Genomic DNA, 17,885 nt, shown 5'->3' with positions numbered 1-17,885 from the left:
CCAGTTGCTGAATCTGTCTTCATCTCAGATCAACAAAGGTCAGTTTAACAGATTTTCGTCAGATTTTCAGAGGCGCCGAGCCGAGCCGAGCGCTCGTCATTTCCGGTAAGTGTTTATAACATAAGTGGTCCGTTTGGGACGATACCGACCATCCACAGTGGGCGCTACTACGGCAGGAAGTGGTCAGTGACCATTAGCGGTGTGCTGACGGGAGTGTGCGGTTTGAGACACAGCCAATGACCTAATACACAGGCTAACGAGGAAACACAACACAGGTGACACAAGGCTGGGAAACGGGTGAAACACATTAGGGCGGGAAAACACAGGAAGTAAAACGAGACAAGACAGAAAACAAGACCGTCAAAATAAAACAGGAAACGGAGCAAAAATACTAAACATAAAAAAACTGATTACCAAGATAAGACCACACAGAACCAAAACCAGTCCTTCCAGTATTTTTGTGATTGTTGCGGGGCAAAAATCCGTGATTATGCGGCACGTTTTCTTAAAAAATGCGATGGAATATGCAACCTGCTTTTCGATGATGTTCACGTCGCGTAATTACGTCACTTCATAACGTTCCCATGGCAACAGGGGAAAACGGCTGCTCTTGTGTGAAGTAAACGCAACATTTTTCAACTTTCTGCTATAGATATAGATATATTATGGGACTTTTTTGAAACGAAAATGCGGGGATTATGACATCATCCAAGCCCCGCATATTTTGCGCGGAAATCGGCAATTTATGCGGCAATTTATGCGGCAATTTATGCGGCAAAAATGCGCCGTATTTGAAAAAATGCGCCACTATGCAATCGCATAATCGCATTTTCTGGAGGGACTGATAAATGCCCAACCCATAACGAAAACGGAGCAATTTTGAGCTAACGTTAGCAATCAAACAATCATAGATAGCTAACACGTTTTTGAAATGATTTCCATCTTCTGTTATCGTATGTAAAGAGAGAAGTTTATTATTTTACAGATTTCACAAATTTCAGTAAGACACGTTATCCAGTAAACCGTTTAAATCTGAGCATGCGCCACTCACATCGGCACTGGACTCACATCGGGCGGTGACAACGACCTCAAGTCACGACTCACGACTTGCTAGCGTTCCACGATTCAGGTTAGGCTACCTAACGTCAGCGTTAGCTAGCGGCTACCTAACGTCAGCGTTAGCTAGCGGCTACCTAACGCTGACGTTAGCTAGCGCTAGCTGATACTAGCAATTTCTAGTCCGCGACATATTTTGGGCTTCATTTAATAAACATAACCTGTAGTAGTACACAACCCTATGTGTATTGTTTTGATTACAATGTGCGGAATGACTTTACGTTGCCTATTTCTGTCTATTTATTTCTATTTCTCACCGGTAATCACCGGCGTCTGTACAGCATCAACAGGGGTCACCATTGTTTGTGTGACGTCAGAAACTGTAACTGGGAGTACAACCGTCTGGTACCAGATCACAGGGGAGTAAGTTACGGGTTTGGCTGCCGTTCCAGGACGCTTTCAGGGGCTAGAAGGTGGTGAAAACACGGAGTTACGGGATGCCTGGAACGCAGCGTCACAGCAGCCTGTTTCACAGCCTGAATGTGAAAACTCTTCTGGGGGAATTTCTGACTCTCAAATTCGGCAAATCTGCCACATTCTGCTCAAAGTGTCGCGTAATTGAACCTAAACTGATGTGCGGGCCTCGAGTTTGACACACGTGGGTTAGAGTAATAAGCCTTTGGCTTTAAAACCTCTTGACCCCGAATGTCACAGTTGTGGATTTCTGTTGTAGTTTTCATGTGTTGATTTATTCTCTGTTTCTGTCTTCTGTGCTTTACCCATAGACATTAAGAGAAATGGACCACCAGACCCCGTGTCTCTGGACCAGAGACCAGTGCAGTCTATCAGAAGTCTCTTTCCCGGTGCTGGCTGAGCGTTACTGAGCAGCCTCCAACTGAGCTTGAAGACGTAGATGTGACGTGAGCAACCTGTCTGAAAGTGTGAAGTCTTCTGGTAGCTGTGCCGAGAGAAATCTCAATCATTCCCAATCTTACAGAGACGGAGAGCGTAGGTATATGTAAGGAGATAACATAGGCACAGGCTAATTACTGATCACTAACATGCTAGTTAACATTAGTCATTAAACCTAAACAGATAATGGAAGTCCAAACTGCCTGTGAGCTTCTCCTGTACTATACGGTAATTCCTCTACTGTGTGACAGTAAGTCTCGTGGTTATGACAACAATCGTTAGCCTATTGTTATAAAAGCGTCTGCTACGGAGCCATAACGTGAGGTACAAGGTAATGGAGCCTTTTATACATTGTCGTGTTTCTTTAGAAATAAACAACGGACAAATAGAGTCTTTAAACGCTTCAGATGTAAAGTTATTCGCTGTCAAAGTGACGTCAGAATGAATGGGAGTCAATGGGATGCTAGTTTCCTGTTTTATTTTGTAGTCTCTCTGTTTCCGCCTTGTGTTTTCGTTCAGCCTTTGGTGTAGACTTCTGTCTTGTGTTTGGCTGCATTTTGTGTTCCTGGATTACTTTTTCTGCTTACATGCTTTATAAGTCTCCTTGTGTTCATAAACTCTCGTGTTTGTCTTCCCATTGACCTTGCAACTTTTAGTTTTTCTGGGTCAAAATAAAAAATTAAAACTTTTTTTTATTTTTTTACCTTTTTTTTGTCGTCTTTTTTCGGCACTTGTGAAGCTTTCCCCGATGTTTGTCACTTTTTCACGATGGTTTTTGTCAATTTTTCCCACTTATTTGAAGCTTTTTTCAACGTTCTTTTCTTCAAATGCTTTTAAAATGGAATAAAACGCCCAAATTCAGCGAAAGTAGTGAACTGATCATTTATTTTACTTGTGAAGAGCGTTGTAGAGAACCATCCACGCTGTTGTTGTTTTGTTTTGACAATTTGGTTGAAAGAAACCCATATTTCTGGTTTAGAAACATTTTGAAAATGGGTCAGATTTGACCCGATGACAACAGGAAGGTTCATTTATAATGTATTCAAACTGCTGCTTACTCCTTGCCTTCCTGCACTTAGGTCCAATCCTTCAACCGGACACCCAGACCTCTGGTCTACTTACACTAAAATTGTTCTACTCTGAGGATCTACTGAGGACTATGGTTAACTGCTCCTCAGGTCTCTGCTGGGTTTTTAAAGCCAAAAGGCGTCTTACTCTAACCCACGTGTGTCAAAGTCAAATCCAGCCCCTCACAAATTTTTATCCGGCATGCATGTCAATTTAAATACACAATAAATTTTGGGCCCCGTCTAGTTGTGCGCCAAACCAAAAAAAGACGAGAAACTTTTCAAACTGTAATTACGCGCAGTGGTGTAGTCTAAGGTATTGTAGTGGGTATACTGTGCTGTATATGTATGGGCTTATATATATATATATATATATATATATATATATATATATATATATATATATATGGGCCAGAGTGAGGCTTGGAAAAGGGGGGGGATATATCATAGTTGGGGGTCTGGCCGTCCTCCCCCAGGGAAATTTTGAGCGTCAAAGACTTCATTTCCTGCATTCAGATACCTTTTTATGCACCAATTTATGGTGGAAATACCTTTATTTAGCGTATGTGAAGAAGAAAAACACAGATGACAATTCAAAATATATCCAAATTATAATGGAAAATATTTTTAAGTGGGTATATGGAAATCCTGGAGCTTTCTTATTGAGTATACTGCGTATACCTGCGTATCACGTAGACTATACCACTGATTAGGCGACAATTTGAGAGTCAGAAATTGCCCCAGAAGCAGAAGAGTTTCATATTCAAGGCTGTGAAACAGGCTGCTGTTGGTCGGCTGTGTGGTAGTCTGTTTTTATGAATGTAATCATCGTTTTGCCTGATTTGTTAAATTCTATGATGGTAAAGGAACTTTTTTTTAGAGCTTTATGTTGACCAAACTGTAAGTGAGAAGACGATATGAGACCTGCAACAACACAGTCGAAGATATTTGAGTTTTTCAAAATAAAAGCATGTCAACAAACTAAACATGTCTGGCCCTGGATGCGATTCTCATTTTCCTGTGTGGCTCTTAGTGAAGTTGAGTTTGACTCTCCTGCTCTCTAAAATGTCAGAAAATGGTGAAAAATGGGGATCAGTGTTTCCCCAAAAGCCCCCAAAATGTCTTCACAATGTCTTCAAAATGTGTCCACAACTCAAACAAATTCAGTTTCCTGTCACAGAGGAGAGAAGAGACTATAAAATATTCACATTTAACAAGCTGACATCAGAGAATGTTTTACATAACCAATGACCCAAACTGACTCAAATTTATTATCAAAATAGTTGGCTATTACTATTACTTCAAGGTAGCTGTACTTTACTTTACTACTTTGACTAAAATAAGCAGAAAAGTAAACTTTCAGCTTTCTCCTTGGTCCCTGTCAGTATTTTCTCAGCTCCATAAGTTATATTCTCTTAACATTTCTGTGTCTCTGTCTCCACGTCCACAGCCACACGGTGATAATGTGGTGTCTGCACTTCTGCCCCGTCCACAGATTAACCTCGCTTTTGTCGGTGGGGTACAAAGAGAAGCCCCTCCCCTGCTGCTGAGCCTGGGCTTTCCAATGGCCCTTTGCCAGGGGAGGCTTTAAAAGGGTGGGGGCGCGATGTTCCTCACACTCTCACGGCAGGACATCCCAAGGGAATCAAAGCAAAGGTGAGTCCCTGTCCCGGTACGGCACAGCACGGCACGGCACTGCACTGCACAGCCAGGGCAACAGGCCCCCCAAACATCCACACACACACAGACAGACCCCCCCAAACACAGGAGTCGGCCAGGCTCCGAGCACTTCTGACTTTTCAATTCGGGTTTATTTTATTTTTAGTTTCGACTTTTGGATTTTTCGTTTAGTTTACTTTAAGTTAGTTTTCTTTTCTTTTTAAGCAGTTTACTTTTTGAGTTTGTTGGATATCATTGGATATCGTTTAAGTTTTCAGTGTGTGTGTGTGTGTGTGTGTGTGTGTGTGTGTGTGTGTGTGTCTTTTTTTAATCATAATTCTGATGCTAAAAGTAATTTGTCCCAATTTGGTCACAACTGACTTCATTGTATGTCTTTAAACCAACTATTTTCTTACATCAAATAGTATTTGTGCGTGTTAATATGTGGCACCGTTTCAGTATGTGTGCATCAGCTGCTCTTGACACGCAAGGTTATAATAGTTTTATATGTTTATATTTGATTTTAGTTTTGACTTTGGGATTTCACTTTAGTTTAGTTTGAGTGAGTTTTCAGAGTGTGTTTGGTAGTTTAAGTTTAGCTTTTTATTTTTTATTTTTTATCATAATTCTGATGCTAAAAGTAATTTGTCCCAATTTGGTCACAACTGACTTCATTGTATGTCTTTAAACCAACTATTTAATTACATCAAATTGTATTTTTGTGTGTTTATATGTGGCACTGTTTCAGTATGTGTGCATCAGCTGCTTTATACACATCTGCACCAAGAGTTATAATAGTTTAGAATTTTATTTTGTTTTAGTTTTGACTTCTGGATTTGCTTTCACTTTAGTTTGTGTACCTTATCCAGCGTGTGTTTGCTGTAGTTTTTGTCAGGGCCATGGTACAAAATCTCCGAAGTTATACATAATACCTGAGTGGAGGAGAGCCGCGATGTTGAATGTTTAACCTTTGTGTTACTTTAGTGTCCGATGGGAACAACTTCCCTTCAATTCCTGTGGTCTGATGTCACGAGAGTTGACGTAAATTCATGCTGTCTCCTTTTTATTTCCAGCACTGAGCTAAAAAAAACAAAAGGTTGCCAGGTTTTTTTTTTAACCTGGCAACATAGTTTCAGTTTAGTTTTTCTTGAAGGTTTTGGTTTTTATTTAGTTCTAGTTTACTAAGAATGCTTATTTTAGATATGGTTTCAGATTATAGCCCCGGTTCTAAGCCCCAAAAAAGGGCCGTCACTGGCCCAGTGATAAACAGTGGTGATACTGGAAACTCTGCAGGGAGGAAATGGGCAGAAAATGCGATGCAGAGATAGAGAGGGTGGGAGAAAGAAGTCTAGATCGAGCCTCTGGCTTCTCTGACCCTCTTCATCTTTTTTTTTTTTTTTGCTGTAGGAACTAAATATAGACTTAGGCTGATTCCAGTATCTGGGCATTTATGTTGCTGCTGCTTTTTCTAAAACACACACCGTTGGAAGTTGCAGAGGGGATTTAACATGTGGCAGCCCGAGCTGTCATTTGAGCGTTATTATGGATCCCACGCAACTTCTAGGCAAGTCCCGCCCTACGAAGCAGCCCGATTGGTTGGGGTTAGGCATTGAGCTTGAGTAGTTAAGGTTTAGGATAGATAGCCGATTGGTCAGGGGATAGGACCTGAACAAATCGGGTTCTATTACCTTGCGTAAGCATGGACGCCTGGCCAGTAGTAGCGTGTGAATGCCTAGAAGTTGCGTGGGTTCCATAATAACGCATAAATTGCATAAAATAACACTATAATAGGTTGTTGTTGAACGGTTTCCTGCACGTTTTAACTGAGGGTTAGGGTTAGTAAGGGTTAGGGTCTTTGTCAGCTAAACTTTAATGCTTAATGTTTTTTAAAGCTGCAAAGATGACTCGAATAGTTGTCAACTGTTAAATCTAATCGCCAACTATTTTGATAATCGATTTATCGGTTTGAGTCATATTGTTCTAGTTTCTTCTCTCCTCTGAGACAGTAAGCTGAATATTTTTTGAGTTGTGGACAAAACAAGACGTTTGAGGACGTCATCTTGGGCTTTTTGCGGAAACACTGATCCACGTTTTCATTCACATTTTCTGACATGTTAGAGACCAAAACAACTAATCGATTAAGCGAGAAATTAATCAACAGATTAATCACCGGTGAAAATAACCGTTAGTTGCAGCTTTAATGTTTTCCACTGCGTGTTTAGCTAAAAGTTCTTCTCAGACTGTGTGCACAAAGTCTTCATCCAGTCCTGGTGTCCAGTGTGTTGTCTCCGTACCAAAAGGTCTTCATGTTTTTCTTTCTTTCTTTCTTCCAGACAAGATGACTCACCACTGCACCAAGTTCTCCGGCCACTGGAAGGTGAGAGCGCAGATAGAAACACAGATTCATACATCACCTCTGTGGAGGGCCTTTCAAATTACAAAGTGGTCCCTGAGATGCGACCGGCTGTCTCTTTTTTAAAACGTCTGGTGTGAAAAGGCATACAGTTTAATCACCAGCTCTTCAGGCACGGCTGCCATTTCAGAATAAATGTGGGCCCGTGTTAGTTATATATATATATATATATATATATATATATTATATACTATAAAAAACTCAATTTGAATGTGAACATGTTCTAGTCTCTTCTCTCCTCTGAGACAGTAAACTGAACATCTTTGAGTTGTGAACCAAACAAGACATTTGAGGACGTCATCTTGGGCTTTTTGGGGAAACACAGATCCACATTTTTCACCTTTTTCTGACATTTTAGAGACCAAAACAACTAATCCAGACTATGAAAATAATCGTTAGCTGCAGCCCTAATCAGCGAGTACATGCACAGATCCGATACCAGGCCATTTAGCCCTGAAAAACATCTACTTTAGAGAAGTTTATCGAACGTGATATTCCGTTATGACTGGCTGGCAAACTAGATAATAAAAGAAAGTTCTTTGGCGATCATTCTCTGTTTAAACTCAGAGACCCAAACTGAAGAGTGTGGGGTAGACCTATTCTGAATGTCGGCCATGTTAGGACACTAAAACCTCTTTAATAGTCTTCTTTAGGGCGCCTGGATAGCTCACCTGGTAGAGTGCGCGCCCATATATAGAGGTTTCTCTTCGACACAGCGGCCACAGGTTTGACTCCGACCTGTGGCTCACTCCCCTTTCATGTCTTCAGCTCTCCTACATAAATAAAGGCCTAAAATTCCCCCCAAAAAAATAGCCTTCTTTATCTTAAGTCTAATGCTAAAAGTAGTTTGTCCCTAACTCAATGTTAAGTCTTTAAACTAACAATTTCTCACATTAAAAAGTAATTTTTGTGTTTATATGTGTTACTGTTTCCACATGTGTGCATCGGATGGTGTTAACACGTCTGCTTTTGCCCCCCGTCAGATCATTGTCTTCGACGAGGAGTGCTTCCAGGGCCGCCGCCATGAGTTCACCTCCGAGTGCTGCAACGTGATGGAGTTCGGCTTCGAGACCGTGCGCTCCCTGAGGGTGGAGAGTGGAGCGTGAGTACACATGTGTGAACACACGGGAAAAAAGGTTTTAAGATAAGGGAAATGCTGCTCTGAAAAGTACTAAGTCAAACTGTTAATAATGTCCTGCAAAATAGAAAGTAAAGAAGTGGCTTTTTGACAGACAACAGTAACGAGAAAGTTGGAATCAGGGCCGCACAGAATCCGCGTACGCATAATCGGCAGATTTTCCGCAGATTTTAAACTAAATTTAAAAATAAAAGCCAGAATGGTAACACATCTCCACCTCAAGCAGAAAAACAGCAGATTTTCCGCAGACTTTCGGCAGAATTTTCTGCAGAATTTTCTGCAGATTTTCTGCAGATTTTCCATAGACTTTAGGCGGACTTTTCCACAGATTTTAAACAAATTAAAGTAAAATTCAGAATGTTAACACATCTCTACCTCAAGCAGACAAAAACAGTCTGCTAAATTCCACAGATTTTCTGCAGATTTTCCGCAGAATTTTCTGCAGACTTTCAGCAGAATTTTCTGCAGACTTTTCCACAGATTTTAAACATATTAAAGTAAAACTCAGAATGTTAACACATCTCTACCTCAAGCAGAAAAAAACATTCTGCTAAATTCTGTAGATTTTCATTCTGAATTACCGCTGAAAAATGTAAAAGAAAATCAGCTGATTCCGTCTGGTTCTGGTGATAAATATGAACTCTCTTGTCATGTTTCTTGTCCCCCAGCTGGGTGGGCTATGAGCACGCCTCCTACCAGGGACAGCAGTTTGTCCTAGAGAGGGGAGAGTACCCCCAGTGTGACGCCTTCGGAGGCAGCAACGCCTACCACATCGAGAGGATGACCTCCTTCAGACCCATCGCCTGTGCCGTAAGTCAAACATATTTAGATTTTATTTATTAGCACAGCAATGTAGAATACAAGACTTATATCGGAACAATATCTGTTTCCATTTTTCCTTTTCAAACATAAAGACAACAGGAACTTAATACAGTTTGGGAGAGTATTTACATGGAAAAATGTTTTGTAAGACCATTACAAAATGATATTATTGACAGCAAATGACAAAAAGTCAGTTTTTCAGGGTCCGTTGAAAATGAAAACATTACTCATTTATGTGATATTTCCAGAAATTCTGGCCGTAAAGGCTAAACATAATTTGACCCACTTATTTGAATAAATGAAAAAAATAATTCTGAAGACGCAGAGAGAAGGTTATCCTCTGCGTAACATAGATGTAATTTACTATAAATAGCCACCCTTGTATTGTGGGAGCTTCTGGAAGCATCCAAAGCCTTGTGAGTGCTTTTTTTTTAATTATTTTACCCGCGGATGTCAGAATACCAAACAAACTTAATTTTTTGCATGTGTAGGCCTAAATAAAGAAAACAGAACAAAACCAAAGCCCTGTGTTTTGAAGATGTGCCCCCCGGAAAAACAACTGACATGCCTCTTTTGTTCTTTTGTTTCTTTTTGTTTCCCGTTTGCAGAACCACAGAGAGTGCCGTATGACCATCTACGAGCGTGAGAACTTCCTGGGCCGTAAGGGCGAGCTCAGTGACGATTACCCCTCCCTCCAGGCCATGGGCTGGTGCAACAACGAAGTCGGCTCTCTCAGGATCCAGTCTGGAGCGTGAGTGTCCCACAGCTTCTCTCTTTCCCTTGTCCACATTGAAGAGTTGTTCCAACACTGATACAAGTATCCCAAATGCCTCCGATGCTGCCTGTGAAAAGTCTGCAAAGATTAATCTCTTACATATCAACTTAAATCTACCGCCAACTATTCTGATTAATCAGTTTGAGTCATTTTGTTAGAAAAAAGTCCAAATATTCTGATTCCAGCTTGTTAAATGTGAATATTTTCTAGTTTCTTCTCTCCTCTGTGACAGTTAAATGAACATCTTTGAGTTGTGGACAAAACAAGACATTTTGGGAAACAGTGATCAACACTTTTTTTTTAATTTTCTGAAATTTTAAAGCTTTAGGGTGTAACTTTTTTGATTAATGAACGTCCGTTACATTCAGGCCATCACCAAATGAGCTGCTACAAAGCTAATTAAGACTCTCAGCTCCACACAACGCTCTCTGTATTTCTCAGTATGACTATGTTCAGAAGATTGTGGCGCGCAGAAACTCGAGTGAAGATAATGACCTCTCCATCATGTTTTTTTAATCCTCCGTGTCCTCCTTGGCTACTAGCAACTGTGTGGAGGAGGTGGGGGAGGGGGTTGCGTGATCACAGACTGACAGTGTTGTTGTCATTACTTAGAATTCCTCATGGGGGCGACAGAAACTACACACCATAGCTTTAAAGACCAAACAAATAATCCATTAATCGAGAAAATAATCCTTAGTTGCAGCCCTATGGGCGAGTTTGCGAGTCAATGCTGAAGGCGAATCAACTATGTGATCATTAATCTTTTTATAACATGGAATGTATATTTGTATTTTGGTTTATATGTGATGTAATGCTTGTCACATGTTTGTTGTTAAGTTTTTATCTGTTAGTATTGTCTGTATTGTCCTTTTATCTCCCTTGCCCAGGGACCACAGATGTAAATTAGCTGTATAGCTAACTCTGGTACAGGGCCTGAACTGTGCACGGTCCCTGACAAATAAACTAATAAAATAAAAAATAAAAAATCCGATACCATGTATTTTAGCCCTGAAACAAATGTACTTTAAAGACGTTTATGGTTGTTTTTATTCCGTTATGACTGTCTTTCAAACTAGTTGCAGCCCTAGAATCGGTGAAAACTGCTATTGGAACTATCTCTACACATGTTTTTATTCCCTTTTATTTCTCCGCCCCCAGCGGTTTTAAAAATAACCCTGGTTTCCCAACAGCAGCCTCATGCAGCATTTTTCATGTGCACTTCCTTCTTTTCATTCTCTGCGATTTCCCAACAGATTTGTGTGCTACCAGTACCCTGGCTACCGCGGATACCAGTATATCATGGAGTGTGATCGTCACTGTGGGGAGTTCAAACACTTCAGGGAGTTTGGCTCCCACTGCCAGACCCCTCAGATCCAGTCCATCCGCCGTATTCAGCAGTAACAACTTCCACTCCCAAACCCCTCCACCCTCTCTCTCTTTCTCTCTCTCTCTCTCCCCTGTAACCCTTCCCCTTCGACCCCTGCCCCCCTCCCCCCTCAGTGCTGAATAAAATGTCTTTCCTAAACCTTACCGACTTCCACCAATGTTTTTTTGCTTGTCTCACAGAAAGATGAATACACAGAGCTTTGCATCGTTTTGTTCTGAATTACAACCACTCCTACAGAATTCAACATGGCTAGTGTTTAGAGGGCAAATCAGTTTTATTATCAAGGTTCAATTTATTCACAAAAATTAAAAGACAAGTACAACCATAGGACATAATCCAGATATGTGAAATGGGACACACTGGTAAGCTTAAAGTTTGTGTAAAGGGGCCCAGACACTAGCAATAATAATAATATTGTATACTTTATTAATTATAATGTTTTCAGTCTGTTATTATTACACACATGCCTGAATTACACACACATGCTCAGTACCTCTATATGCACTAATGGAGAGATGTCAGAGTGAGGGAGCTGCCCATGGAAAGGCGCCCCGAGCAGTTGGGGGTTCAGTGCCTTGCTCAAGAGCACCTTGGCAATGCCCAGGAGGTGAACTGGCACCTCTCCAGCTACCAGTCCACCACCATACTTTGGTCCGTATGGGGACTTGAACCAGCAACCCTCCGGTTCCCAACCCAGCTCCAAACTCCCTACTGACTGAGCTACTGCCACCCCACCAAATCATACACATTATAAATACTATCATACTGTTTGGATAAGAAAGTAAACACGTATAATACAATAACATTTACAACCTACACAACAAAGAAAAGAAAAGAGAAACCATAACTCTAACTCTACCTAAGTGGTCCCAAAACATTTAGTCCATCAGTCTAAGTATTGGTCAAATATAAGATGCAATACGCATACAGTAAAGCGGGTAAGTATAGCAGTAGTAGACATAAAAAATAAATTGTATCTATTTATTTAACCTTTATTTAACCAGGAAATAATCCCATTAACATTCAGAATCTCTTTTACAAGGGAGTCCTGGCCAAGGCAGCAAAGTCTCAACATACAGTAACAACAAACAACAGGCTGAAAGTGCTCATATTCTGCTCATTTTCAGGTTCATAATTGTATATAGAGGTTATATCAGAATAGGTTTACATGGTTTAATTTTGAAAAAAACACCATATTTTTGTTGTACTGCACATTGCTGCAGCTCCTCTTTTCACCCTGTGTGTTGAGCTCTCTGTTGAGTATGAGGGCGTGCCCTGACAGTAGCAAGGTAAGGACTATTAGCCAGTCAGAAGCAGAGTATGAGGGCGTGCCCTGACAGTACCTAGGTAAGGACTATTAGCCAGTCAGAAGCAGAGTATGAGGGCGTGCCCTGACAGTACCTAGGTAAGGACTACTAGCCAGTCAGAAGCAGAGTATGAGGGCGTGCCCTGACAGTACCTAGGTAAGGACTATTAGCCAGTCAGAAGCAGAGTATGAGGGCGTGCCCTGATAGTACCTAGGTAAGGACTACTAGCCAGTCAGAAGCAGAGTATGAGGGCGTGCCCTGACAGTACCTAGGTAAGGACTATTAGCCAGTCAGAAGCAGAGTATGAGGGCGTGCCCTGACAGTACCTAGGTAAGGACTACTAGCCAGTCAGAAGCAGCGTTTTCAAGCTTTAACATATTTTTGTAGTAACTGTTGTCTTAGTCTCCAGACATTTTTATAGTGTAATCAACCTCATTCCAACCCTGTGGCCCTCTGCATACCACACTGAAGCTATCATATGGAGAAGAGGTAGATTTGTCCCCCTCAAAATATACGAAAGACAACCCACTCCCCAAAAAAAAGAGGTAAAAATAACCATTCAGGGGGCTCAAAACATGAACGGAGAACACCCCATATACTTGAGGGGGGGGGGGGGGTTTAAAGAACACAACAGGAGCATGAAAAGTAAAGAGATTTATGTAGATTTAAACTTTGGAGTTTCTAGCTTCAACAAGGTCTCGTTCTCTAACAGATTTGTAGTTGAGATCTCTTCCTAAAAGAAACGACATCCCGAAACATGTGTGATGTTTTGAATATGCAGAAAGTTTGGAACAATCCCGGAGAATAATAAATAATTTCCTATACATAAATAAAGACATTTGCAGCATAAACTGTTGCGTAAAAATTCACCAGAATGCAGGAAAATGAGGTATTAGACGCCCAAACACTTTTTTATAGTTTTGACACAATGCGCAGCCACACATCACGCCACGAAACGTACTTTGTAGGTCAGTGGCTTCTAATAATCAGAGTGGCGATGGGCACATACACGGTAGATGAAAAAAACCAAACAGTATTATTAACATTATCTACAGTCTCAGGAAACAGGAGAGCAGATGGGACTTTAAACATGTAGATCAGAGATCTTCAACAGGGGGTACGGGACGAAACATTATATCTACCTACCTACCTCTCTCTTTCTCTCTCTCTCTATCTATCTACTTCTCTCTCTCTGTCTATCTTTTTTTTAATTACGTGACTCTCTCAACAAAGGTCACATCACTGGAGCTATTTTTATTGATTTTCGTAAAGCCTTCGACACAGTGAACCATCAGATCTTGCTAAACAAACTTCACTCATTTGAACTGTCTCCATCTGTGATAGAAATGCTCTGTTCCTACTTGATGAACAGGTTGCAGACAGTCAAAATTAATCATGTCATATCCCAACCTTCAGTCTGTGACATGGGCGTTCCCCAAGGCAGCATTCTTGGACCCTTACTTTTTCTTTTATACATCAATGATTTCCCTCGAGTGTGTAAACATTCAAAATGCTTACTGTACGCTGATGATACTGTGATTTTTCGATTCAAATCCTTATCTCATAAATTCCAAACTATCATCTGCTATCATTCACCCAGAAAAAGTCTTTCTTTTAATGATTTTATTACTTTCGCAAACCAAGATCTTGTCGTCACAAAGACCTACAAATATATTGGTGTGCTACTTGATTCACACCTTACATATCGGGAACACATTTCTCAACTAACAAAAAAGCTGAATCAGAAACTCTATGTGTATGAGAAGATTAGATCATATCTTTCCTTTTCGGTTTCTGAAACCTACCTACATGCCATTGCGTTTTCAACAATGTCCTATTGTCTTCCAATCTGGTCTCTTACCACTAAGGACATTACTGAACCAATAGCATGGCTATACTACCGAGCACTTAAGATCCACAGTAATCTTCCAAAGTGGTCTCATCATTGCATTGCGCTCACACGCACAAAAGCTTTGACTTACCAGAACTACGTAAACAGCCATGCTATTGCATTTTATTTTCAGATTCAAAATAGCTCTTCACCAGCACTTGCTGCATTTCTCCCGACACACAATATGAGACCAGTACGCTTCACTAGGTCAGTCTCACAGGCACTCATTCCAGTTCCCCCATACAAAAACAACTATGGTCAGAAATCCCCATTCCCCATCACATTCGAACATTATCATCCATCACATATTTTAAAAAGTCATATAAACTGTTTCTTCTTTATAGTCATACTTGCACACATTGATTGTTAATGTATTGTTCTAGTCTTGTTTGTCCGTATTAATGTTTTATTTGTTTGTATCTGTGTAGTCCGTGATAATGTCCTGTATAAATGTGCCGAAATTGTGTTCAACGTTCTATGTTGCTGCAGAACAGGAACCTGCTGGAAACCAGTTTTTAAACTGAGCCAGGCCCGTTTATATTGTAACTTAATTGTTGCTTTTAAATGTTCCTGTATAATAAATGAAATTAAATGAATCTATCTACCTACCTACCTCTCTTGCTCACTTTCTCTCTCTCTCTCTCACTATCTATCTATCTATCTATCTATCTATCTATCTATCTATCTATCTATCTATCTATCTATCTATCTATCTATCTATCTATCTATCTACCTACCTCTCTTTCTCACGTTCTCTCTATCTATCTATCTACCTACCTCTCTTGCTCACTTTCTCTCTCTCTCTCTCTATCTCTCTCACTATCTATCTATCTATCTATCTATCTATCTATCTATCTATCTACCTACCTCTCTTTCTCACGTTCTCTCTATCTATCTACCTAGCTACCTACCCACCAATCTGTCTTTATCTCTCTCACTCTCTATCTATCTATCTATCTACCTACCTCTCTTTCTCACTTTCTCTCTCTCTCTCTCTCTCTCTCTATCTATCTATCTATCTATCTATCTATCTATCTATCTATCTATCTATCTATCTATATCTACATCTCTGTCTTTATCTCTCTCTCTCACTCTATGTTTTTATAATCTACCCTGCCCTGTAAAGCGACTTTGAGTCCATGAAAAGCGCTATATAAATTCAATTTATTATTACCTACCTACCTCTCTGTCTTTATCTCTCTCTCACTCACTCTATCTATCTATTTATCTATCTATCTACCTACCTACCTACCTACCTACCAATCTGTCTTTATCTCTCTCTATCTATCTATCTATCTATCTATCTATCTATATCTATCTATCTATCTATCTATCTATCTATATATATATCTATCTATCTACCTACCTCTCTTTCTCACTTTCTCTCTCTCTATCTATCTACCTACCTCTCTTTCTCACTTCTCTCTCTCTATCTATCTATCTATCTATCTATCTATATCTATCTATCTATCTATCTATCTATCTATATCTATCTATCTACCTACCTCTCTTTCTCACTTTCTCTCTCTCTATCTATCTATCTACCTACCTCTCTTTCTCACTTTCTCTCTCTCTATCTATCTATCTATCTATCTATCTATCTATCTATCTATCTATCTATCTATCTATCATGTGTTCACTGCAGATCAGTGTATAAAACATCCCTGTTTTTGATATATAATGTTTTTGTTCTCAGGCCTGGTGCAGTGTATCAGGAGCATTACCAGTGCTGGCCAGGAAACGGCACTATGTTTCCACCAAAAACACAACCCATCCAGCTCCCCGGGGCACCCTTTAGAAAACCATTCACTGAGCTGTAATATTAACTATCAGAGGATTCGTGAACATTCACATTCAATGTGAAAAAACAACGTATTAAACACAGGAATGATGTGCTGCAGTGAAACTGTTATCACTTATGCAATTCAAATAAATGCGTTTCTCTTTCAGAGTACTAGGATATTTCCTGGATACAGACTGCTCGGTGCTATTCCAAGTAAAGGTCGTAAATTACCACTGACGAAAAGGTCTTAAAATGTGTTTAAAAAAAAAAAAAAGAGGAGGAAATCCACTACTGTTGTAATAAATAGCTACACGTGTATGCTTTCATTTCTGATTCAAAGAAATACAATGATGTGTTTGTAACATGTATAAAAAAAGAAGAAATAAAAGCCCTAATCCCCTCTGTCAACACACTGTGGTCCGGCTCCAGTTAAACAACGATCCGCTCCGGGTCTTACGAGCATCTCCCCGCCGCAGTGGGAGGAAGTTGAACCACAAAGCAAGCACTGCCACTGTGCTAGCAAAAAAAATAAAAAATACAGAAAATACACCGAGGAAGAAGAGGGACTTCAGCTGAAAACATGTGCCATATTGGAGCTAGGAAACGAACAGCTTAACCGAAAAGGAGCGGGCGGTATCGGCTGGCGAAACGCTCCAAAGGAGGCAGCGGACGGAGCTACGTTACTTAGCCGGAGTGTGTGCTCTCCAGCACGGATAGCCTGGCAGGCAGGAGTCGCTCGGCTCGGAGCCCCTCGTTTTTAATTTGAGATATATCGACCTGCGTGTGGTCGATATATAAGAGAAATAATACCCAACCAGCACAGTGCCGTGTTATGTGCGTAACGCCAATATATGGTGGTTTAAATGTGCTGTCGTATCATTTAATAACAGTTGTACGAAGAAGAGGGGAACAAGTTTAACAAGCTAAAGTAAACCGCCGGAGCCGATTTCTATCTCCCGGAGCTCCCTCCCCCCTTTCCTCCGCCGATCAGCGTCACCATCAGCCCGCAGTCAGTAGCTCTGTGCTGGGTCTCCAGGCAAGGAGGTCCCCCCCCCCACACACACATACACACACCCTCTATACTCGGGGTAACTCAACAACAAAAATATGGATTACCGTGTGCGATTTCATCTTGGTTTTTAAAGCCGTTGGACTCTGTTTTTATGTCGTTTTTATTTTTTTTTTGCTGTTGTTGCTGTCGGAAACGCTGCAAGACTTCCCTAAATACGAGCTGACTCGCAGCCGTTAGCTTATTAACTAAAATCTGAAACCGAGCCAGTGTTGCAGTTAAGTCCGCCAAGCTAGTGAGTCCGTTAGCAGCTGGCAACGAGGGCATTTTTTTTGTATGCATCTGCTGAAGTGAATTAATCTAAACTAGATGCATAGATTGGATTGACTCGTATCCGATAGTTAGCCTACTGGCTAGCAGGTTTCGTATCGCTAGCTAGCGCGGTGGCTAAACTAGCAGACTGGACCCAAAGATATATCGATATTCCCAAGCAGGCTAGAACTAGTTAGCTTCGTGGATTTGGCTTGTGATTAAGTGAATGACACCCATTTGGCTTAGCCTCTTAAGGTGTTTAAATGACATGTTTTTTGGGCGACATTTGCTGTGTGATTGATTGAGGAACGTTAGACAGGAAGCGAGGCAGCGACAGCAGATTTTTTTTTTTTT

At 40.6% G+C, this 17,885-nt stretch overlaps 1 protein-coding gene and 2 long non-coding RNA genes across 3 annotated transcripts in view; 2 read left to right on the top strand and 1 right to left on the bottom strand.

Moving 5' to 3' along the window:
* LOC120545660 overlaps positions 1-1,943 on the top strand; it is a 22,757-nt gene extending 20,814 nt beyond the window's left edge. The window contains exon 3 of the long non-coding RNA XR_005636720.1: positions 1,842-1,943. This is a non-coding gene — a long non-coding RNA (uncharacterized LOC120545660). The remainder of the gene's footprint in view (positions 1-1,841) is intronic.
* Positions 1,944-4,541: 2,598 nt separating this feature from the next.
* On the top strand, positions 4,542-11,372 carry cryba4 (crystallin, beta A4). The gene is made up of 6 exons (XM_039780198.1): positions 4,542-4,691; positions 7,028-7,071; positions 8,091-8,209; positions 8,914-9,055; positions 9,676-9,818; positions 11,096-11,372. Exons 2-6 carry the CDS (start codon positions 7,033-7,035, stop codon positions 11,241-11,243), a joined length of 591 nt encoding a protein of 196 aa, XP_039636132.1. The 5' UTR covers positions 4,542-4,691; positions 7,028-7,032; the 3' UTR covers positions 11,244-11,372.
* Positions 9,061-17,730, bottom strand: LOC120545659. The gene is made up of 2 exons (XR_005636719.1): positions 17,327-17,730; positions 9,061-9,909 (listed from the first exon to the last, which is right to left on the bottom strand). It is a non-coding gene; the product is annotated as an uncharacterized LOC120545659 (long non-coding RNA).
* Between the last annotated feature and the right edge of the window lie 155 nt (positions 17,731-17,885).

The sequence above is a fragment of the Perca fluviatilis genome, chromosome 17 (assembly GCF_010015445.1).
Source record: "Perca fluviatilis chromosome 17, GENO_Pfluv_1.0, whole genome shotgun sequence".
Taxonomy (NCBI): domain Eukaryota; kingdom Metazoa; phylum Chordata; class Actinopteri; order Perciformes; family Percidae; genus Perca; species Perca fluviatilis.
Note: the sequence above shows the minus strand (reverse complement) of the source record. Positions and strands in the feature narration are given on the sequence as shown.

Excerpts from the sequence above, each read along its gene's own strand:
- cryba4 (XM_039780198.1), top strand. The coding sequence starts at position 7,033 with ATGACTCACCACTGCACCAAGTTCTCCGGCCACTGGAAG. Across the intron at positions 7,072-8,090 it reads AGTTCTCCGGCCACTGGAAG|ATCATTGTCTTCGACGAGGA; the intron begins GTGAGAGCGCAG and ends GCCCCCCGTCAG. Across the intron at positions 9,819-11,095 it reads CTCAGGATCCAGTCTGGAGC|ATTTGTGTGCTACCAGTACC; the intron begins GTGAGTGTCCCA and ends ATTTCCCAACAG.